Source organism: Dermacentor albipictus, chromosome 2 (genome assembly GCF_038994185.2).
Source record: "Dermacentor albipictus isolate Rhodes 1998 colony chromosome 2, USDA_Dalb.pri_finalv2, whole genome shotgun sequence".
Lineage (NCBI taxonomy): Eukaryota > Metazoa > Arthropoda > Arachnida > Ixodida > Ixodidae > Dermacentor > Dermacentor albipictus.
The window spans coordinates 65,511,936-65,535,885 of record NC_091822.1 but is presented as its reverse complement, the minus strand read 5'-3'; the positions used below and the strand labels follow the sequence as shown (position 1 = coordinate 65,535,885).

Here is a 23,950-nt window from a genome sequence, read left to right as displayed (position 1 = left end):
TCCTGATACATTCAGTCTACGAGGCCAGTGGCGGTTTCACTGAGCTGTCCAAATAAGCATCTCAGAATTATCAGTCGGTGACTGTAGCTGTTACCGATGTTTGTTTCTGTTGTCGTAGCTGTTCGTTGTGTTTTTCTTTTACCAGAGTTATATAGCCTATCTATTCATGTGCTCACTTTTGTCAGGGTTACCAAGAGACAGCTGGCAGTATTTCCTGATTAAAATAAATCAGTAACACGAATCTTAAATGTGCTAGAATTGATGACAGGGGAAACAGAGGCTAGGTGGTGGTGCTAATTTTTGCATATAGAAAAAAAATTCAATGTGTGAGTGAGTAATTGGCATTGGCAACTTGGAACTGACTGTCATTGCCTGATGAAATGACGAATGATTCAAACCATCTGAAGATTAGATTTAAACAATATGCGCCTAGTGTGCTTGGTAACCTTCAACAGAAGGTCAGGACAGAAGGCACATTGTATTTCACTAATGTCAGTTTAATAAAATTAAGTTAACTGCGCATCCGCTTCGTTACCTGCAGCTGTGTGCAGCACTGCATTTGGCTTGCACTTTGTGCTCTGCGCCGCTCTCAGTGTGTGTTCTCTCATGTGTCTCTTGTTGCAGGGTCTGCAGGCCCTTGCCACCATTTTGCCGAGCTACTCGACATCAAGCACGTTCAGCATGACACGCTGGGGTGAGTGTGCGACCCGTGGGACCCTACTTGAAATGTAACCTGACTGTACTCATGTATGTACTGAATGTACTCATTAGGGTCAGTTAACAGATGCACTCTTAAGCAAAATTACACCCTTAGGGTCGTATCTTGCCACAAAACAATAATCATCATCTGTCTTGCCTGCATTTCCTTTCTTTAATGCTGCAAGCCTGGTACTTCCAAGTTACAAACGGCATGCGCGTCATCATCATGACAGAGCATTCTCGACAGGAAAGTAGCGAGCGCAGCGTTTTCAAGAAAGGAAGCGCAAGCAAGACAGATGTCGAATACTATTGTGTGGAAAATTTACATCCCAAAGGGTGTACATATGCTTAAGAGTGTGCAGCTACAGTGAAACCTTGTTAAATTGGATAATTCAGATTCCCCCTGTGGTCCCGACAGCTGTGTGCATCATTTTAATGGCATCAAACTCTAGTTTGTTTGAATGTATTTGGCCACACACTGGTTAATTCAGACAACCCTCGATGTGTGGCGAGCATGATAAGGTGCAGACATGCGACGCAAAAGAAAAGAGCAAGAGTGGCACTAGCAACCAGCCAAAACAAAGCATCCTGTAATCGTGACGTCCACATTGACCCAATCATCAGCGAAAGCCAAATGGGAACGACACAAGCTCCAAAATGCTTCATGCCTGTTTGTGCCCTTATAGCCTTTATTCTTGCATTCACTACTGTATGTGGCATCGTATTGTATGTGTGGCTTGAGAACCATGTCGCCACCATCCATGACTACGTTGTTAGTGACCGAGGTTTTGTCTGCAGAGGTTGCAGCAAACAGTTGTTTCGTTTTTGACTCAGGGCACGCATTGGCTGCATGCCTCCATAACTGCTTGGCCACGGTCCACGATCACATAGACAGCAACCGCGGTTTCATCTGCAGCAGTCCCAGCAAACAATTTTCATTTGAACTTGTTGCACATTGGCTGCATGCCTTCAGAGCTGCATAGTAACAATTCTCAAAAACGCATTGATAGTGACTGCGGTTTTGTCCGCAGCAGTTGCAGCGAGTAGTAGTTTTGTTTTGGCTCAGTGCAATGTGCACACAATGTTGCAAACATGGCAGACGCCATCGAAGAGGAAGAGCAATTGTACTGCGATCTGCATGCTGGCATCAAACCAGAGCGGACAATCTGTTGCTGACCAGCTCACTACAGAGAAAAAGCAAAAAGAAACCATCAGACTATGCGCACGGTTATGAAGAACATGTCTGTTGAAAACATGAGTCTTGCGCTGGGACTGCATTGCAAAAGAAGTCGCGACGCCTTCACTGCTGTGAGCGTTAATCAGTCACGAGATGATTAGAATTGCTCTGACAAGTTGACTGCTCTTGTGCAAAATAGAAATAGGATTTGCTCATTCATTCACTGAATAAAAGCGTGTTGATATCGTAAGCATTTGTTTGTTGTTCTCTTGATAGTCTCGATAATTTGACATTAGTCTAATTAGGACATTATTTTTTCAGTCCCAGTAAATTCAAATTAATAAGGTTTTACTGTCGCAAGAAATTATGGTTGCTTGTCTATAATAATGGAAACAGACTTATTAATGGGGTAGGTATTGCAGTTCGGTCACATTAGCTGGAGGCAAGGCAAATTTTAGAGTGATGTTAGCTGATTAACAATGTTTCACTAATTAACATTAGAAGTGTTAAAGCACATGGCGCAACCTCAAAAATTGAAACGAAGCAGCAATAAAGTAATATCCATTTAGTATAAATCCTGGGCTTAGCACTAGTTTTAAGAAATGTGTCCTCAAATGCTGTACCAAAATGCATTGTTGTTTTAAGTAACACTTATCAGCACTCTGAAAAATGGAGGGCTGGTAAGTGTTAAGTGGTGTCAAACTGATCATGGTTGAATGCTGTCAAACAAATTTTGTTTTTCTGTGCTCACATGCAAGTAGTAGTTTTAAATGTGATTCAAATGTCTTTCTTCAGGCAGAAAAATTCATGCAGCAAGAGGTTGAAGGAAAAGTTTCGACCAATAGATGTTAACTTCGGTGGAATACTGGAATACTCTTTATAAATACTAGTCAGCTAAGTTGCTAATGAGAGCAGTCTAGGAACTACATAGGTTCATATACCATGCTCAAAAAGTGGTGCAGGGCCCCTTTGATGTATTGCTGTCCTTACCTCTATCTTCCCAGCTACTTGGTCACACCTGTGTACCTGAAGGCAGGCCACTTCCAGGCAGCCAGTGCTAACATGAACCTTTCACTGAAGCTCTTCACTGGCAACTACAAGGACGTGAGTGGTGACACCTGCTGATCATCCCTGCTTTTTCTGTTGTCGCAGTAAAGACAGTGCACTTGTGGACACATGGACAAACATCAAAACAGAAGTACTTTGTTGCTGATAAAAACAGATAAACACAAACATTTTTTTTTGTCTACTTGTCCAGAAGTGTGGTGCCTTTACAACAATAATAGCCAACGAACTAGACCCCCTCAGTATCTCCCGTGCAAGTCTCTTTTCGGTCCTGTCGCATTGGCCACCTTTCACTTGCATCGTGAAGCATGGTGGCTTTAAGTCTCGGCAAAACTTTTTCACTGTGTTTTGTATTTTTTATTTGCCAGGGTCGAGTAATCTTCGCATAGCAAGCAAGTAAATCTCGTGCTAGAAAGTCAAATAACATGCAATGTAAACAAGCTGTTCTGATCCCAGATTCTCGTGGCACTTGTGGTTCGAGAAAGCAACAGCTCAAACCCTTGTAACCTGTTTGCTCCATTCACTTCAGCCTCCATATAGGTAGCAAACGAGTTTGTACAGGTGTAACAGACGGCATGAGTGGAGGTGCACGAGCAAGCAAATTGCACTTCCCTTGGGCGAGTTAAACTTGCTGGGCACTGTAGCATAGCAAACCAGTTATATTGACTGCAGTGCCTTTTCATATTCAAACTGTATAACGAGCCATTTTAATGCCACAGAGGATAGGCACGAATAAAATTTCAGTTCTGTCTCACTCATGCAAGTTATAAACATACAGTCGCCGACTGATCATTTGGACACCAATAATTTGGACATGCTTGACTATTCATACAACTTCGCGACACCGCCACAGACCCATACACTTATTGTAGAAGTATGACCAAAATTTCGTACACCTTACAGAGCGTCGGGCAATAATTTGAACTCCAACTGCATAGCCGTGTGCTAATTTGGCCACCAAGTCGAGCAGAAATAGCGGTATCTTTGTTTTGATATGTCGCCGGTATGGTCGTCTGCCATGTTGGTGACTTGAAACCATAACTAGCCAAGCCTAGTGGATCTAGTAATCGTTAGCCACGTGCAAACCACAGGATAAGCCAAACCACTGAGTTGTAAAGGCTGCGTTTGCAATTTGCATGATTTGTTATGCGTTCCATTCTATTCTTATCATCCACCATTCATGGACGGCTGATCCTGTTGATACCATGGGCAGAACGTCACTCTGACCATTGGCGAAGCGCTAAAAAAAAAATACAGTCAATGTCCGATTTTTCGGACTTTCTAGGGGCTGCGAAAACATCCGAAAAATCAGGCAGTCCAGAGAATGAATGCATGACTATTACTGCCCCTAAGGGCTCAAATCAGCACACGTACGTCCGAAATAGTTCTAAAGGCCTGCCAGTACACTAATTAGGTGTATCGGTGCTCGTACTGTGATAGGAGACGGCAAGTGCATACACATATAATTAAGGAATACATACCGTGCCCCGTGACAATTGCCCCGTCCCACTCTTGATATGCTTCACTGCAATACTTTGCGTATGCTTTACCCCGTAACATTGCTGTATTGAGGCGACGCTGACATTTGGGAACTGGCATCATGCAATGCATCATGTTTCCAAGCTTCGTAGCCATTGCTAACAGTGGCAAATTGTTTTGATGAAAAACATAGCACCAAAGCGCAAGAAGCTTGGTAGCAAACGTACAAGTAGCTAGGCCTAACATTGCCACTGTGGTGGCTCCACCTGCCAGCGGGTCTGAGTGAGAGAGCACCAGTTCGAGGTGGCGAGATAATAAAAATGGTGGTGGTGGTGGCTTTGATAAATGCCCTTTCAAGCCCGCGGTTATGGAAAAAAGTCAAGAAAATCGGACGGCGAAGTTCATCATCATATAAATTTCATGGGCAATACACCTTCATCGTGCATCGCTTGCTGTTTGTGCAAGTGAAGCCGACAATTGCGGCTCAATTTGGCATGCGCAAAGAAAGTAAGTGGAGAGCAAACGTGCCATCTTCCATCCCATAAAAGGCCGTGGGGATGGAAGGGAGGGAGGGAGGGAGGGAGGGAGGGAGGGGATGACATTGTGCTCTGGCAGCAGCTGCAACTGTTGCGACCAGGCACAAGGGGAACTCATAGACTGTGGCTCAATTTCGCGTGCCATATATGGAGAAAAGCGGGGAAGCGGTGCGTACTTTGCACGGTCGCACCCACCGTATCTTGAAAGGGATCTGCAGATGGCTTATACCTTTGTGTGTGCTGTGTTCTCGCTGCTGTTGCGTTAAAGTGAGAGTCTGCACAAAGGTCACTTCGCTCGCTGCTGCTGCCACACTTGCTCACACCAGCGTCTGCACTCATCTAGTGCGATGTGTTCATGTTTGTTTGTGCGTTCTGACACCATCCTTGTTTAATCAGTTATTAAGCGAATGTCTCCAAGTTTATACGGCTGATAAAACTACTCTCCTTACTTCGTATAGCTGTCTACTAATTTGCTATCGCAATGGATGCTTCGTCTTTTGGGCAAAACTGCAACTTCTTTGTCCACTTGTGGAAAAAAGTCACCTATCGGTTGGTGAATCCGGTATTTCAGATTCCTGATTATTCAGACTTTCTGGCAGTCCTCTTCGAGTTCAAATCAGTGGTCAGTAACTTTACGGCATGCAGCGAGTGATGATAATGCAAAAAAAAATGATAAAGTAGAGAGACGTATACTATTACTTATGGCATGGGGCTAGAAAGAGCACTAGAGTTCAGGTTTTGGAAGACCAGTACTTCGACAAAGCACAAGTATAAAGACATGCACATTGAACAATACAGTCTCCGACCGATTTTCCGGACTCCGAAAATTCGGACATGCCCGATTATTCGGTCAGCTTCGTGGCACCGCCATTCTCCCCATAGACCGTAATGTATAACAACTGCCGAAAGTTCGGACACCTTGCAACCTCTCGTCTGATTTTTCGGACACTCCTTGAGCCAACTCGGTCGAGAGCACCATGCACCGACTCAAGCCGGTGCATGGTTCGACTTTCTGAACGCCATTTTTGTTTCGAACGGAGCTTCCTTGCTGCCCCACGAAGTGGCGCTACTGGAAATCCCCGCTCATCATCATCGTTTCGGCCTAGTTTGATAGAGTGGCTCGGCAGCAGTTCCGGTTTCAGCTTAGTAAGCCATGTCAAGACAATCCAGCAGCTGATTTCTTTCTTCGCGCACGACGCTGCGAGCAGACCGCGTTTTTTCGTTTGTGTGACTGGTGTCGGCACGGTGGTGTTTGCTTTGTGTGCTGTGTCGAGGTTTCGGTGATCCAACGCGGTACATGGAAACATCGCATCAAGTTTCTAATGGCGCCGACAGTGCCCGTGCAGACTGCGCTGCGGAATGCCGGCAAGCGGGTGCCGAGAGGCCTAAGATTTGTCGCCTTCCGATGTGCTCCCTACCGACGCAGAAAATGTTCTGCCGAGACTTGCGCAGTGGTTGCATTGCGATTCCGGACACCGTCTCATTGACAGTTTCACAGGTGCTGACACTGCTGTACTGACATGCGCAGAACTCGACGACGGCGAGATCATTTGTCAGGTTTCTGCTGCACCGCCGGAGGATGACCGAGTCGGAAGTTGACGCACCATGTGCTTGCTACGCTGCCGTCGCATGCGGAGCGTGTACGAGCAGTGACTGTGTTTTCAGCCGCCTATAGTGACCGTACGACCCTCTCCGAGATTCAGGCTAATCAGATTGTGCGTAAACTGAACAGCGTGCAACGGCGCATTCACGATTTCTTCAAGCCTACTGCCGAGCCCGAATAAGTGCGTGGAAATAAAGGATTTCATTTTTTTTTTTCTTAATCTGCTTTTTCGGACACCTGTTTATTCGGTCATTTCCGCGGTCCCCGTGAGGTCCGAATAAACGGTCGGCGACTGTATACACAGTGCAAAATACTGACATAACGTAAACACACACATTCACTGGAGTCCTCTTTCAAGATGACTGCAGATAAGTATCGTGTACTCTGTTATCTGCTTTCTGCCCAACTGAAAAAGGCAGAGCATGCTGGCAGGTGAAGCATCACTGCAAAAGAAATGTGTTGAAATGTGCGGTCCACTTGAGGCACTTGCTCAGACAAATTGATTACCGTATTTACTTGCATAAAGATCGCACTCACGTAATCATGGCACCCCTGAATTTTGGCGTTAAAATTCAAATTTTTTTCTTTCCTGTGTAATGATTGCACCCCAAACTTGCCGTAGCAATATGTCGTATGCAAAGTCTAGCTAACGACGATCACGCTTACCATCTGTCGAATGCTGTCGAATGGCACACGAACAACTTTTGTTCAAGACATACCAAGCAGCTTGCACGCACCAAACATTTTTAAGCAGATGCCCCATTTCGTTCCTTTCATCACTTTCCGCACTTCCATGAAAAAAAAAAGCTACAACCAAACTTGCCTTGGCTTTATTATATGTAGGCTTTATAATGGTTGTGGTCAACAACAAAGAAGGCTCCTTTCGATTCTTCTCGTCTGCACTCGTGGGCACACAACAAATCGCGAACGGCAATGATAGTAGCCACATTTACACTGATACGTTAGAGGTGTACCCTATTCATATGTCGACGCTTGTAACACAGCGAAGATATTCGCCCACCCTTATCGAAAACGTGCCGTATTAGAATAGTCGTGAAGACAAATGCTGCAGTTTCCACAGCATGCCCGCCATGTGTTTCTATGTCACTGGCAGCTAAGCGCGCCCATCTCTGTTTCTGGGCCTTCAAAGTGGACATGGCTACGTTATTGCCGCAAACTTGTCGATATTAACAATATTATTCGTTACTGATATGGAAGAAACTGTTTCGATGCATGTAATGTACTCTTGAGGAGAAAAAAATATCGCCTTCAACGCATTCTGGTTGCTCCGGCGGCCGCTATTTTTGTTTTGGTGTTCCGCACTCTTACAGTGGCAGCCGCCTGTTTGTTGACCTGTTGTCATTCCGCAGCAAATGCAGGATGAAAAAAAAAAAAATTCTTTTTGAGGGAAATTTAACCCGTGTAATGATCGCACCCCTGAATTTTTTTGACAAAGAAGTGTGATCAGTATGTGAGTAAATATGGTATAGAGCAGTTCTTAAGTATTCCTGGCTAGTGCACGGCAACAAATTAAAGACCTATTAATTGCTTTTTTGTGTTGTTTTCATTGCAGACAACAGACTACCTCATTGCTTGCTATAAATATGGCTCCTTCACAAAGGTGAGTTGAACACTTGGCCTCACAAATGGCTCACAAATGGGGGCATTGCACAATTGGTCTTATGGTGGGCTTCCCAATTTGAGAACCTACGACAGGCAGCAAACAATGCCAAACCTGACAGTGCAATGGTGTCCGCTCTTTACTGTCAGCGCTCGACCTAGTCGAAACATGCTGCGCTGACTGCGAGTGGGGCCAAGTCGCATGATGCACGACCCCCCCATTTTGTATGTCATGCGGATTTTTTAGCCTTAACAAGCTTGATGATAACCTACAGAAACCACTTCTCTTTCCTGAAAGAAAAATGGGATGCAAACTTTTCTATGCAATAGAAGATAGCCATTAATCACAGTGTGGCCCACAATTAAGCTGAGAACCTTACTGGTATTAAGGACAACATAACTTCGCCATTTCGTCAGGTTCATAAACAAAAAAAGCTTTAGATTCTATTCAAATATTCCATTAATAAAAAAAAGTTTTTCCAGGCCTTCATATGCAAACTGAGTTGTTATTGATGCTGGCAAACTAATTTTATACTAGCTTTAATAAGAGTAGACCATACCATACATCCCGATTACTAGGTACCTAGGTTACTAATAGCTTGATAGCTAGCAACATGCTAGTTACATAATTTGAGTAGATTTCTGAGCTTGTGCACAACGGTGTTTTTTTTCTTGCACAATATTTGTAACAGTAAAACTTCGTGTTAAATTTTTCCGATTCTTAGCATTTGATACAGTATTCGGCTTTTTTTTCTTGATTCAAATCTACATTCGATTCGAAATCTGCTACTACAGTAGAACCTCGTTGATACGTTGACGTTACGTCAGTTTTTCCCGGCACTAACGTGAAAACGTGTCACATGATCTCGCGTGAAAAAGCCGGCACCCACTCAGTTTGTAATTTCGATACCAGCAAATCTTCTCCGGGATTGTCACACGCGGCATTCACAACCATCGCCGCCAGTCCTATTGCGATAAGCATCTTCGCCTATCTGTTTCACAGCGTGTGGCGCTGTTGGAAGCATAGTGCACGCTTTTTAATAGGCGATAACCCAAACGGGTCGCCGTTCCCCTGCTGCAAACTGCGATTGTATACATCTTTTTAAACTGCTAGATCCTAAGCGAACAAGAAAAGGCACGATGCAGGTGCGATCGAGAATAGTATATAGCTGCTCATCTCGCATGAAAACGTCAGTGCACGCAGTTTCTTATCCCAGTATACCAGCAAATCTCCGCCCAGGTCGTTTCACGCCGCATTCATAGCTATCACCGCCAAACTTCTTGCAATAAGCATCTTCACCTATCTGTTTTACAGTGTGTAGTGCGTAGTGCCTTTGGTAGCGTACTGCATGTTTTAAGAAGGTGATAATCCAACCGCACCGCCGTTTCCTGCTGCAGGTGGCAGCGCGAGGTGGACATCAGGTTTCGCTTCTGCAGCATCCGGTGTCGCCCACTAGCTTGATTTTGTGTTGGTTTCCTGTGGCCCTTTTAAAACACCACGCTATAGGAACACAACAGAGCATGTCTCGTGCCGCAACAATATGCGTGACGCCTCACATTACATATATAAAAATAGTTGAGTCTGTTAGATTTTTTTAGTCACGCTATATCATACTTTTTCTAGTTAGTACGTTTTCTCTCGCTTTTATTTTTAATGTATGAACGAGGTTCTACCGTATTTGGTGTTTGCACATCTTTACTTCTAGGGTAGTTCTTGCAACAATGTGTTGTTTGAGAAATGCACCTCTAATTCACAGACTTAGAACGAAGGCCGATTCTGCCTAGTTACAAACCCTTAGCTCAGTAATCGCAGTTACTGCTTTACTGACAACTTAAGCTTGGAGTTAGCATAGCCTTCATCTTTTTGGTATTAGCATTACTGGAGTAGCACTTGAGAATGCAATGATCAGTCTCAAACTCCATCAAGGTATGAACATCTAGGAGCTAACTAAATTTCAGCAGCCTTTGTTTTACTAAGGTAAAGATGCTCCAAGTTGTTGAATGTTCCAAGACTTATCCACTGTAATTATCTTTCAACAGTATGAAGTCTCGCACACAGGTCATAGTGTTTGTTTTGAAGGCCTTGAAGAAATTCCTACTAAGCAATTAAAATAAGTGTGGTGGGGAAGAGAGATGTAATCCTGGGGCTTTGTTGCTCCAAATCAATGGTACTGCAAAACCAGCTAAAGAAAGTTTAAATGTGAAGTGTCCCCATTCCCTTACAGATTCAGGAGATGATGAGGTTTCGTGAGCGGCTGAACAACTCTCTTCACTTTGCACTTCTGACTGTTGACAAGATGATATTAGAGCTGTTGCTTGAAGCTAAGAGGTAAGCAGATGCTGTAGTGTGTGTTAATCTGTTGATCATTGGTGGCAGCTGGTTAAATAACTCAAGGAAAGCAAAAGTGGCCAGAATTTATGAATTAGGGCTTGTTCTGTGTATGTTGCATCAAGTTTCATGAAAAATCAACTGTGCTCATGGAAAGGTTTTGAAGGTGTTGAAATATAGGTTTGCGCAAGATTTCAAAAGTACTGCCAGCATAGCCATTGCATAAGCATATAGTCCTCAGTGCTTATGCAATGGCCCTGGAGTGGTCATCCCAACCTCCTTTCTTCTCTTCTGTTGTGCTGAATCTCCACGAAAGGTGCTAAAGGTAAATGTTTGTTAAACAAGTGTGCATCCCCTTTGCTACCCCTGTCCATATTTGTGTACTCTTATCTAAAGCCAAGTACTCCTGAGAAAAAGTTATGCAGATCCCACGCTCTGTGGAACTCGACGTAAGCGAAGCTTTCTGTGCTATTTGCTTTGATTGACGATAACTAGCGGTGATGGGGATGGTGATGGTAAACCTTCAATTTCTTCGATGTTTAGTCCAATACAAGAGTGGTGAGCTGATGTTAAGTGCTACCTTGCATGCACTACTACTGTTTGTCTGCATTGGTACACAGAACACACAGGGGGATGTGTTTTGCTTGAGGCGTTATGCGCTATACTTCATAACCTCTGAGAGGGTTGAGCATATTTATTGGCTCGCGTGGCGCATTGCATCATGGCAGAAGTATTAAACTTTAATTGAATTATGGTGCTGTACATACCAAAACTACAATCGGATTGTGAGGCATGCTGTTGTGACGGACCCCAAATTAATTGCGGTGTTCTTTGTGTCCCTAAATCTAAGTGCATGAGCATTTTTTATTTTGCCCCCCGTCAAAATGCCTATGCCGTGGTCAGGATCACATTCATGACCTCGAGCAATGACATGCGACCACTTCCGGATAGTTGACTAGACCGTGCTGTGTGCTTTAATTAATGCGGCTTTGCTTCTGCACACCCTGCATAAGTTGTTTGCTTGACATGTCTGCATAGCATTTATTTTTCAGAAATAGCAGAAACGTACCGTACCGAACCTCGAGCTTAAATTTAATGAGTTTGCCTGCATATGCTGTCGTGTCTAGTAGAAGTGTTTCCTTGCCTTCTCACTTCACCTTTTCTGTGTCCCCCCTTTCCCCCCCCCTTGCATGCATGTAAACTGCGATCAAAGAGTGGCAAGGCTGTTAGTGCGTCGGTTCTACCCATTCTATCTAGCTTCCCTCTGGACGTGCACATTGGTAGAAAGATAAGTGCTGCAATTTCTGCGATTCTTTTGACGGGGTGATGGATAATTACAACTGTCAAAAGGCTAATGTTGCAAGGGGGCTGTTAAAAGGGAGCTCCAGAGCCCATTGTGCACATTTGACATGGTGCAAAGGTCCAAAGGGGTTTCTGGCATTGCCTTTCCTCTCTGCCGTGCTCCTGTCACTACACACATGCTCTGAACCAGCCCTCGATGCGTTAGCTGTGGGCAAGTTGAAGGAAGAGGCAAAGAAAGCTTCGCTTTAAAACGTCGCAAGGCAGTAAAATTGCATGTCTTTCTCAGCCTGAACGATGGCCTACTCAGCTTCTAAAGGAGAACGCCATATCACTACTGAGGCAGCTGTTAAAAAAAAATAATTTTAAATGGCTGCGAGCGTTCTTATAAACCTTCCTGTTTTCCACCAGTGTCCACATTTGTGGACACTTTCTCTAAAACCACGTGCGCCTCAGGGAAACGTTTCGAGACATACAAATTGCACTTGTTTATCAGCATTCGTCATGGTGTACCCTGCCTCTAAAGAATAGCAGCATACAATGGCTGAGGGGGCTGTTAAAAAAAGAAAAAAAAATGGCTGTGGCCAGCTCTTGATGTTTTTATAACTTGGATCCACCTTTATGGACAGGGCTTTTTGGCCTCAAAATGCTGTTTATGTCACCAACTCTTTTTCTTTGAGCTCCTGAAATAGCGAAAAATTAATTTTAAGGAAGTGTTACTCATTTGGTTGCCTACATATTTTTCGGGGGTGAAGAGTGCATATACAGTAGACTTCCGTTAATTTGACTCCAGGTAATTTGTCTCCAGTCAATTCAATTCTGACCAAAGCTCCTGGCCGGTGCTCATACATTTGTATAGGCCCAAAGCCGTCATTTCAATCTCAAAATGGCCTTCACCGGTAATTCGAACTTGACTAGTGAGCTTCGCCGCAATACAGATGTGTTATGCGGCGAAGCATAGGCAATTTATTCAGGTTAATCGTACCAAGAATGGAAAGAAGGCACTGTTGCAGGACATAGTATGTGTTTCTTAATTATACAAGCTCACACCCGCCGTTTCCAGTCTCAGCATGGAACACTTAGATGCCTAATAAGCTTACTGGCAGCCCTTCAGGGCTGTTTCTGGCTTTGCTGTGGTGTTTTGAGCCCTCATTTAGTTCGCATGTCTCGTGTATGGTACCATTAACGGGGCCTAGTACGCATTCTTTGGTTATCTGTACACGTGCTGTGCGCAGAGAAGCGGAGACAAACCATTTGCGTTTTGGGAAAGCTAACGAAGTGGAAGGCGGTAAAATGAAAAAAATATATATATAGGGCTTACAAAGTCAGCAAAATGTTTAGAGCCAACAAAAGTGTGGGGTCTATCTAAAATTCTGACAGCCTGCCAGTAAACTTAGGTGTCTCAGTGTGCGTGTTGTGATCAGAAAATGCACGTGTCTGTAACGGTGGCACCTTTTCTCACTTAGTATGCTTCACTGCAAAACAGTGCTGCAGTGCAGTGGGGCTAACTTTAAAAGCAATACAGTAAGAGCTCATTAATTTGAATACCGCGGCGATGCTATGAAAATTTGAATTATAAAGAATTCAAACCAATGAAAGTCAGAGAAAAATTGCTCAGTTAAGGCGGGGACCCAGCGAGCCGGCAACGGCGAGTGGAGACCCGCGCCGAGTAACAGCAACCTCGTAGATAGCGTAGGCCCTCGTCGGGGCACGCGAGCGCCCAACTGCAGGCAAAAATAAAGTTTGCTCCAATCTAATCCAATGTGTTAAGGCGCGTATATAGTCTGACGTAGCATGAGCGCACATGCTACATGACATTGGCGAGAATAACAGCGTCTATAGTTCGAAGCACTGGCTTGGCCAACGTAACCGCACGCAACCAACGTGATCCGACGTGCCTAACGTCGACATGGCTCTTGCTCCATCTGCGCGTTCATCGTGCCGACCCAAATTGCATGGCACTGAGAAAAAGAGGTGCCCACACTGCTTCGCTGACGATCGCAAACAGCCATTCAAAGTGGCCCACATGTTGGGGATCGTTTTGCGCATGCTCTGAAGAGAGCAGCTGACGGCACGCGTGCCGAAGTCCTCCATGGGAACGTATTTCGGCTGGAGCAGTACAAGCGGCATACCATGATTTAAGTGCATTAAGTGCGACTTGCAGCAAGTGACATGCACCAGAAACATTGGACTTAAATACGCCTTCGCTCCGCCTACGTTCACCACAGGAACGAGAGCTGCACTCTAAAATGCACTCGTGAAACGCACCACAACCTGCTGCGATGTAGGTCTACGTTGTACTTTGTAGCTGCACCGGCCCCGCGCTGCAGAGTTCCATTACACATATAGGTGGCAGCTAATGGCCGTAAATCTCAAAGGCTATGCTTTTCGGTACTGCAAGCACTCATAAACATCACGGCCACCATGTTTCAGACATTACCTGGTGCCGCACCTCGTAGAGAAAGAGCACAGCCTCCAAGATATAACATAAAGATGTAAAAAAAGAAAACGGAAAAAAGAACACGCAGGGCCGTGTCCATGTTTTTATCTTGAAGGTCTTGAGAGAGGGAGAGAACCAACCTGCAACAGAGGCGTCGGCCATGCCTAGCCAGGTGCAAATGCGGCTCTCTCCAGTCAGGCCTAAACAAAGGGCCGCAAGTAGAAAGGGCAAAGCTGTGTGACGTCCACGGTGATGCCAGCGTTGCCAACATGCTCCCACACACTAGCATTCTCCCCATCCACGATGGCGCGGAGTTCGAATTATCGGCGACGGTGTGGATTTCAGTGTGAATTAGCGGGATGTGTTACATGTTGCTTTCAATACATTGTTGGACGGACAGCAGCAGCTACTTCAAATTATCCAAAATTTCTAATTAATGAGTTGTGAATTAACAAGCCTTTACTTTACTGCTAATGTGTACCGATGGTGAGTTTTGGCGCTATTTCTGTCTCTTGTTTAATTCGAACCGCCGGATAACTTAACCAGTTTCGTTGGTCATGTCAGAATCGAATTAACGAAAGCCAACTACATCCCCCCAAAAAAAGGTGGGTGCTCTGAGTAAACCTTAAAAAGATGTAAAAACATGTGCTATCTCTCCTCTGACACCCCCTGTTGTGTCCACAGGGTATTTATGAATTTTAATGTTCACAGGTTGAATTTTAATGTTCACAGGTTGGCAGGTATGTATAGAGACTTCCGTAAGTACAAAGGCATATCCTCTGGGGGCATACAGTAGAGGTTGTGGAAGTAAGTTATGTTCATTAGCAAAGGGCTGCATGTCTGTAGCATTCGTCCTTGCAAACGTACGACCGGAAATGTGGATGTGCTTACCTCAGGAACTGTGCTTTCATGACTTGTGCTATCAATAAGGGCCCGTTTATAGTCCGACGTTATCGGCGCACGGGCGAGCGTCGTTCGCGGTCAGTCATGCTACGTCGGTTGCGCTGCACCAGCCGAGATTGCATCCCCTCTATACATCAACGCGCGCGCCGTAGGCTGCTATCTTCGGGGCATGCGCAGAAGGTTCGCCAAGTCGCGCGCCATCCGCAAAAGCCGTCTGCGGAGTTGTGTTGGCGCCTTTTTCTTCGCGCGCAATGCATTGTGGGTCGACGCAGTCGGCGGCGCCGGCGTGCGAATGGAGCAGGAGCCAAATTTGCGCCGGGTCCGTCGAGGCGCGCTGGCAGCCGCCGGATACGTCGGCGCTGCAGTGCGTTGAACTATAGAAGGAGTTGTTTTCGCCAGCGTAACGTAGCGTGCGCGCACGTTATGTCGGACTATAAACGGCCCTTAAGGGACCAGTGGAGTTCTCTTTAGTGAGCATCGGTGCAGACAGAACTTGTAGGACATGGGTGAGAAATTGCACAAACAGCCTAGATGTTCTGGCTGATTTTGAAATGCACAATCAGAGCCAACTTGCCAAGATTCATGTTGTTCTCTTTGTTAAGGTTTTTCTTTCTTCTTTCCATGCATTGAACGATGCAGCCAGGAGACCCTGAAGCAGATGCTGATGAGCATGGAAATCGACCCTGTCAATGGTATGTTTCTTGTGCACATGCATGTGGTCTTTTGTTTTTCAAGACATTCAGCACAATATAACTTCACCATTTCTTCAGCTTCATGAAGAGAAAAACACTGGATTCTGCTGAACAGACATTCTATTAATGAAAAAAAGTTTTCCAGACCTTCATGTGCGAACTGAGTTGTCAATGCTGGCATACTAATTGTGTGTTCCCTTTAATAAAAGTTGACCACGCTATGTGTAAATTAGGAAATTTGCAGACGGAAGTTAGAATCGGCTAGAGCAAGACGGGAGTAATTAGAAATTGCTGGGAGAGGCCTTCGTCCCGGTAGCGGACATAAAGATAAGCTGATGATAATTATGGTGGTGATACTATACATCTTGATTCTTAGGTACCTAAGTTACTGATAGCTTGATAATTAGCAACATTTTTGTTACATAAAGTGAGTAGACTCATGAGAATGCGCTGTATATATCATGCGCACATGTACCTGGTATTGTGTTTCTGTTGGCCCATTGCCTTGCAGGATGCAGTTGCTATGTGTTTAGCCCCACTTGAACTTGCATCCAAGTAGAAGGAAAAGGTTTATGCATATACCATCGGTTTTGCTTTCACTTCGCTGTTTGTCTTCATGCACTGTGTAAACTTACATGAGCTAATCCAGGTTCTACAATCTTCCGTACAGACAAGATGGAGTGGAGTGCCCTGACGGACAATCGGGACGTCAGGATTTTCCGGGAATGGGGTGCTACTCGGAGGTCAGTTGCTCTGGTGTGTGCTGTTGAATAGCACACCGTAAAGCAACCAGCGTGTTTCTCTCAAAATAATTTTTTTTATCTGCTTTGTTTGTATACTTTCGAACTGTTGTAAATCCAGAATGCACACAAATACAGTGGAACCCCGTTCATACGTTTTTCACCGGACCGGGGGAAAAAAACGTAACAGCCGGGAAAACGCAACAGTGAGGAAAGCTCCGAAAATGAATGAAAAAATGCAGGTTCAACTATAGACAATTTATTTCCACAGAGTGCGCTTAGGACTTTAAAAAGTATATAATGGCGGCTTGCCGTTTATTTCGCTCGCTAGAAATCGCCACACGTTTCTCAATAGCCTGGAAGGCGGCATTGCTGTCAGCGTCGCCGTGAGGTGCGACGTACCTGCGGAGGAGGTCCAGAGCCGCGACGGCTTCTCCAAAGCTACGATTTGGCAACTCCCCGGCACCATGCGGCTCGTGCTCCTCGTCGTCACCGCGTCACGGCAATGGCAACGGACGAAGGAATATCCGCGGGAAATTTTGCCCTCTTTGGCGTAATCATGCTGACGTACTAACGATTGTTTAGTATTGCTACGGAGCGCGCGCGTCCGAGCAACCCGGTTGCGCGTAGCGCAGCGTGGGAGAAATGTAAACAAGAAAGGAAAGCTGGACCAGTAGGCGCAGCAACGCCACCAGCAACGCCAACTTCCGGTTTCACTTTAGCTTCACAAAGAATGACGTCAGGACCTCTCCTGAGTTTCCTTCCTCCGTGGGTCAACACGTCCAACAACGATGCGGTGACCGTAATCACAGTGATGATAGTGAGAGCATTTTCCACGAATGACCACTTAGTGGCGGCCTCTCGAACTGGCGTGCGGCTTCTTGCAGCCACTACCATAGCCAAGCCCGGCCAAGCCCAGCCAAAACTCGTATAAAGCCAAAATGGCGGTTGGAACGCGCTGCCTAGTTTAGCCCAGGCGGGTGCGGGGTGCTAAGTTGCGACGTACCATGCGGGAACGTTTTCATAGCTACAACGTAACAGCGGGGTTCCTTATACATTGTATCCTATGGAAGCTATGCTGGGACCGGATGAAAACGACGTAGCAGCCGGGAAAACGCAGCAGTGAGGAACGTAACAGCGGGGTTCTACTGTACACTAAAAGCTCGTTCATACGTTTCCGAAAAAAGAAAAAGAAAGGACATGAGAAAGAATGTATGTAACATGCAGGAACATGACAGAATAGTGACTCATCAAATGGGAACACAATATATAGGAGTCAATGGGCTTTAGGTCAGGACTGCGAAGACATGATGTAGCAGCTGGGAAAACGCAACAGTAATCAATGTACAGTCAACGACCGATTTTTCGGACCCTCTAGGGAACGTAAAAATGTCCGAAAAAATGAATGCATGCAAAAAACAACACCTTTTTTCTTTTTTTCTCGGATCTAGAGGTAAAGGGCGAAGTACCAGGCTTCCGAAACCCTGACAAAGCATCAATGAAGGTGCTATAAAAAGAGGCATTCAAAACTCTGTATGCAGCCGACTGCCGGTTTATTATGTACATGTGCATCGTCAGGCAGCCAGTGTTATTGCTGCAGTGGCTTGAAGAACTTGTTGCTTGAATGTTTGGACGGTGTTCCGGTTGCATGCAATCATATTCGCCTCGATCTGAGCAAGGATCATGTCGGCACTGTACACCGATGAAAAAGTCAACAGTGCTGGCGTCAACTCGGCGCTTGTAGGCGGCGCAGGCATTGGCTCCTCATTTTCAACATCGGAGTCTTCTGAATCCCCTACAACCTGACGGATTATTCCCTTGTCTGTCAGTCCTGCGCAGAAGTTGAGCTCATTGTCAGCGTCAACAAACTGTTCAAAAGTTATTTCCGTGGGTACGGTACTGCTTTCCGCGCTTTCCGGGGTCCATCGAAGCCAAGCGAAATCCTCAAGTTACGAACAGTAGAGTTCGCTGACGAGCGTCGAAGCACCTAGGCCTAGCGTCGCGGAGCACACTTGACACAACAGCACAACCACACACCACGCTAGCCAAAACGTGGCCTGCGCAAACTGGGGTCCCTACACAAACCAGACGCAAACAAATGAAATAGGGCTGCTCCGAAAACTCCGCCGGTTTCGGAGCAGCGCGGTGATCGCAAAATAGTTCGATCGATATAGCCAGAATTCGATATATAAAATCACGTAGAAAACGCATCAAGAACTAGCACAAATCAATCAATGAACCAATCGTGGCGCAATAGATACTCACATGAAGCTTCAAACAAAGTATTTATTTCGTTCGCTGAAAGTACTGAAACAGCGTAGCCTGCTTCATATTGGCAACCGGGTGCTTGACCACGGCGTCCTCAACACAGTCCAAACGGTCCACAAGAGACGGTCCAGTGCCTTCTATTGCGCCGCAGTAGCGGTGTACAACGGCCAAAGCAGCTACAGCCTCAGTTGCAGTCGGGAGCGGGGCAACATCAGCGCTTGCTGGATCAGCCTCGGCAGCGTCTTCGTTTGGCCGCTCAGCAGTCACTTCTGCCGCGATCTCCACGTCTGTCAACTCCGCCACTGTTCCGGTGCTGTCGTCACCACCAACGAAGTCCTCAATGCACATGCTGTGTGGCTCAGCACCGACAAAGCGCTCCAACTGGCTCCACGGCCGCCTCGATCGCGCGCGCACGGCGGGGGCGCGGGCGCGCGTGATTGAGGCGGCTGGGCTGGCTCACGGCCGGTCTCTAGGGGAGCAAGCGCGCGCTCCCCTCGAGCCCAGCCGTGGCTGGCTCCAAGCCGCCGCGTGTGTACGCCGCTACGTTCAAATGGCACCCTCGGCGCAACCGATGTGGGAGCTGTCGTACGCAGCAGTCGGGAACGCCCATCGCGCCGCCGCTGTCTTCGAGAGTGTTGCGGGAAAGCTCGCCTCCTGTCAACAGAGCACACTTGGTCTGGGGCGGCGGAGTTCGATATATCCATTTTACATCCGGCCCCGTTCGAAATAAAAAATTAAAAATGAATGCGATTTTCCACGTGATATAGAAAGTGTTCGATATACACAATAATTCGATGTATCCGTGTTCGATATATCGAGGTTTGACTGTAGCAGAGGGGGTGGCATTGATTAATGCCATCTCAGACCTGAGGTCACGGCAAGAAGTCTGGAAAATCGGGACGGTGTCAGCATCCGAAATTTCAGACGTCTTCATATATTGCCTCCATGAGGTACATGGCTGCAATGCGAAGGCATCCAAATTATCGGGCATGGCTGAAAGATTGGTCATTGACTGTATAATAAAAAAAATATTTTCGCATAAGTTTCAGTGCGTGCCAGCAAGCAACCTTGAATGGTATGATGCTAGATAAAGTGTTTATCCGAACCCCTGGCTTTCTACTTCCTTTTTTGTTTGGCGCTGTGTCATGCCAACCACCACTAAGCTCCAAACCTCCTTGTGTTGCCACAGAAAACTGCTGGACGAGTACCTGGAGAGGACACGACAGGAAGAGGCAAGTACACTCTGCTTTCTTCTCTGTCACCCCCCCCACACAGCACAAGTGGTTCTTGGCTGTAGCAGTGGGCCAAATTCACCTGGTTCGGCACACTAGCACAGCAGTACACACTTCTTTTTCGTGGTACTCTGGTTCAAGGCAACCTAAAGGGTAATGCAGAGCGGAATGTCTGCAGAGGATTTTTGCAGTGAAATTAAAAGGACACTAAAGGTATATATTAAACGGCCCCTCACCAAGCCACATAGCGAATTTCAGCTAGGCGCTGGAAGTTGTTACGCACCCTCTAGGGAGCGTTCTGCCGTAAGAATTTTTCAAATTGGTTCATTAATAGCCAAGATCGAAATATTTCAGTGCTGTGAACCCATGATTTCAGGAGACGAGGGTCACTGCATAGCGAGACACTCTCTCCACTCGCCCCCATCTAGCCTCCGCAAGCAAAATTCCTTCCCTGCGTTCTCCTATACCGGATCTCGAGGATCGCTTGACCTATACGGCCTTCTTTTATTTATTTATTTTTTCTCCTCACTATTTTTTTTTTTTTTTTGCATTGCACATTTTTGCACACATTTTTTCGCTCTGTGCATGAGGTCAAGTCAGTGCTACATGAATATCGAGGCAGGCACAAGTGGTTCATAGACCATGATTGTGCACTGGAACACCGTAGAAAATGACATACTTTTGTTGTCTGCACGTGTGACTGCACGACGTGGGAACAGGCAGACGAAATGGAAATATATATCTCTCGCTGTGGTGCGAAGTAAAACAAGGACACGCAGACATTCAGTTTGTGTTTTATTATTTCTCTAAACTTTAATCCGTCTGTTGAACCAACAGATTACACAAATAACGGATGTTGCCTTGAATCATTCCCCACCTTCGGCAAGTTGTTCTTTCATCCACTTTCATTGCCATTAATTTGTCATTTCTTTAATGTAATTATTAAGTACACGTAATCTCCCCTATGTTTTCCTTTGTGTCTTTGTTTGTTGGCTTCTTGTGATATCTATTCCAGAAGTATACTTTACCAATCCCAGCTTAACTTAAGTCTTCTTTAGTGCTCCTTCATATAGTGTCAATAGGTCAATCGATCAATGTCCTCTGATGTCGGGTGTGACAGGTGGTGTGGCTGCGCATTCGGAATCTGCTGCTCCGCTTGCTGGCCGCCTGCCACCAGCTGTGCTCCCAGCAGTTGCTGTCCCAGCCACAGCAGCAGACCCCGTTGGCACCGGCAGGCGGCGACTACGTGGGAAACGACAGCGAGCGGCCCCTGGCCAATGGGGAGAGGGCACCCAGTGCCGGTGGGACGGGTGGCCCGCTGGCCGTGGCCACCTCTCTCCTGGACTCGTTGCACGAGGTGGCACTGGAGGCAGATGCCCTACCGCCACACCCCCAGGCAAGTACCTTTAGCGGTCTGCTCGTCATTGTGAAATGCTGCAAGTAGGTTGGTGGCGGCAGAGTGGCCACAGTGAAGGACAAACGGCTAATTTGGTACAAACTCTTTCAAGTGTACAGCATGAAAAGCACGCATAGAAAAGACAGACACCAGACTGTCACTTGAACAGCTTTGGCTATGCCTTGTGTATCAGCTGATGTCAAGTACATGCATATTGTTTTGCCTGTGTACAGTCAAATCTTGATGTAATAAACCTTGCTTTAGGAAAATCCTCAATCCACTCGGTTTCACCTTCTCACTTACTGTTTGCTGTGCAGGGAAAGCAAACTGTCAGAAATAACAATGACCTTGCATGTCTTTAAAAAAGTAGGGATTGCCTACTGTCCATAGTTGATGCTCTTGCAATCCTTACATTCAACTTGAATTGTGCATGGGGAGAACAGCAGGAGGCAACAAACAAACATCTCTGGTTTCCACTTCTAACTGGTTGACATAACCCAGTGCTTTTCATCTGTTAGAGAGTTGGTCAGACATAGTGTAGCGTTACTTGTATGTAGTTGTGTGTATATGTGATTACAGTATAAATTCAAATGTGAAGTTGCAAAGAGTATAAAAAATGAACTGAAAGGAAGGACCACATGTGCAGTGCGTATTGTATTCACCTCTTAATCTTATAGGAGCATGTTAGTGGTGTTAACACCAGCAGTCCATGCAAGATAGTGACCAGCACCAAACATGCATGTTGACCGGTTTCTCCAGTCACACAGCTACAAAAGCTTTAAATACGACAGCATTTCTTTGGCTGCCCAGCCTCACTTAGGTTTGTCTGTCTGGTCTTGAAACGACAACTGCGTCAAACGAATTTGTGAAAATTTAGCCCCTGCAAGGAAATGAGCCCAGGCCTGCAGTATGGCAAGCGAATGCCTATCCTTCAGCACACCATCAACAGTTGAAAAGAGGCACAGAATTACACACAACAGAAGAGTGAAAGAGCACCCCTGCCATTGTGTTGTCATGACATCGTTTCGTATGCATAGTTTGTGCAAGGAGGATTAAAAGGTCTCAAGACATACGGTGTCTTGGTTGCAAAAGCGATGCAGCCAAACGGACGCACGAACACACTCCGCTCACTCGGCTGCAATCGAAGTTTAGTAACGTATGTGTGCCATGCAAGTGGCTCTCGCATAACTTGGACAATCACCGCAGGCGCGTTCTTCCAAAATTTTAATTCTGCGAATTGCACATGCTGCCCAAGTCGACTCCTCTCTTTTGCTATTGAAAAGCTGGGACAATGTCAGTTGGTGTTTCCTCTTGAATTCAAATTTGTATGGTGGCCACCTAAATTGTAGACACACTTCCAATCCTCTCTCGACTTGTCCCAGGTGTGAAAGCTTAGCAGCTGTGGTGTTGTGCTGCGTAGCATGTAGCCACAGGTTGGGCTCCCAGCTGTGGCCACTGCATTATGATGGCGATGAAATACAGAAGTGCCAATGTAGCAAGTTTTGGGCACACATTAAAGAGAAACCCCAGGGGCCCAAAATTAATATGGAGCCCTCTGCTGTGGCCATTTCATTTAGTCCCGCTGCTATTTTGGCCATTACAATCAATCAATCTTACTAGTTGTTGCCAGTCACATGGTACTAAATACATCCAGGAGAACAGATTCTACATAAGGAACTGTGTTTGTACCTGTGGCGCAGCCCTATCCAGTGCTCTGCCCTCAGCCTGGCCGCTTAGGTGCATTTGTCTCTGGTGGCTGCCTGCGGGCCCTGCTGGCTGCTTTCCAGTGGATCGTCGATCTCTACAAGGTCAATGAAGGTGTGCAGGCCAAATCTATTAATATTGTACAGTACAGGTCACTGGGACTGTAAGTGGGGATGGAGGGTTCTAGATAATTAGGGGGGCATTCTGTAAGTCTCCACTAAGTGGATTGTCCATTTCATCACGCGCCGAACGGGTAGAGCTTGAGAGACAGCAGTGACAATTGGTGCCTGCCCTACCGGCTTCAAATTCTATCCAAACAGTGCACACTGAAGTGGACAGGTCACTTAGTGGACACTGACAGAATGAGCCCCCAGGTCGAACAGCAGTGGCTAACTCCTGTGTTTTTGCCCCTTCAGGTGCAGTGCGTGCAATAGACACTTTTCATAATTTGCAAGTGCACTTCTCTACACTGCACATTTGCTCAGCCAACAGCAGCGCTCGTCATCGTTCAAATGAAAACAATGCTAGATGCACATATTCGGGGATTGCTTCTTGTGCATGGTTTCATCACTTGAGCCACAACGGCATTTTTCATGTCATAATAAAAGCAAATTGTACTTGTACACGCTGTTTGCAAAAATGACTAGGCCAATATTTTTAGTTGGGCAAACTTCATTACAGGAAAACTAGCTTTACAATTATGAAAAGGGTCTGTGGGTTGTCTACCAACCGGGAAAACTGGGAATTCTCGGGGATCTTTAATAGTCT

General features: G+C 46.0%; 1 protein-coding gene across 2 annotated transcripts in view; it reads left to right on the top strand.

The window, feature by feature from the left end:
- psidin (phagocyte signaling impaired) overlaps nucleotides 1–23,950 on the top strand; it is an 81,842-nt gene that overhangs the window by 39,672 nt on the left and 18,220 nt on the right. For both annotated transcript variants that reach the window (XM_070533654.1, XM_065433637.2), the window contains exons 14-22: nucleotides 625–694; nucleotides 2,881–2,980; nucleotides 8,133–8,180; nucleotides 10,405–10,508; nucleotides 15,790–15,842; nucleotides 16,513–16,585; nucleotides 20,040–20,082; nucleotides 21,203–21,478; nucleotides 23,179–23,296. In XM_070533654.1, coding sequence (XP_070389755.1) covers nucleotides 625–694; nucleotides 2,881–2,980; nucleotides 8,133–8,180; nucleotides 10,405–10,508; nucleotides 15,790–15,842; nucleotides 16,513–16,585; nucleotides 20,040–20,082; nucleotides 21,203–21,478; nucleotides 23,179–23,296 — 885 coding nt within the window. The remainder of the gene's footprint in view (nucleotides 1–624; nucleotides 695–2,880; nucleotides 2,981–8,132; nucleotides 8,181–10,404; nucleotides 10,509–15,789; nucleotides 15,843–16,512; nucleotides 16,586–20,039; nucleotides 20,083–21,202; nucleotides 21,479–23,178; nucleotides 23,297–23,950) is intronic.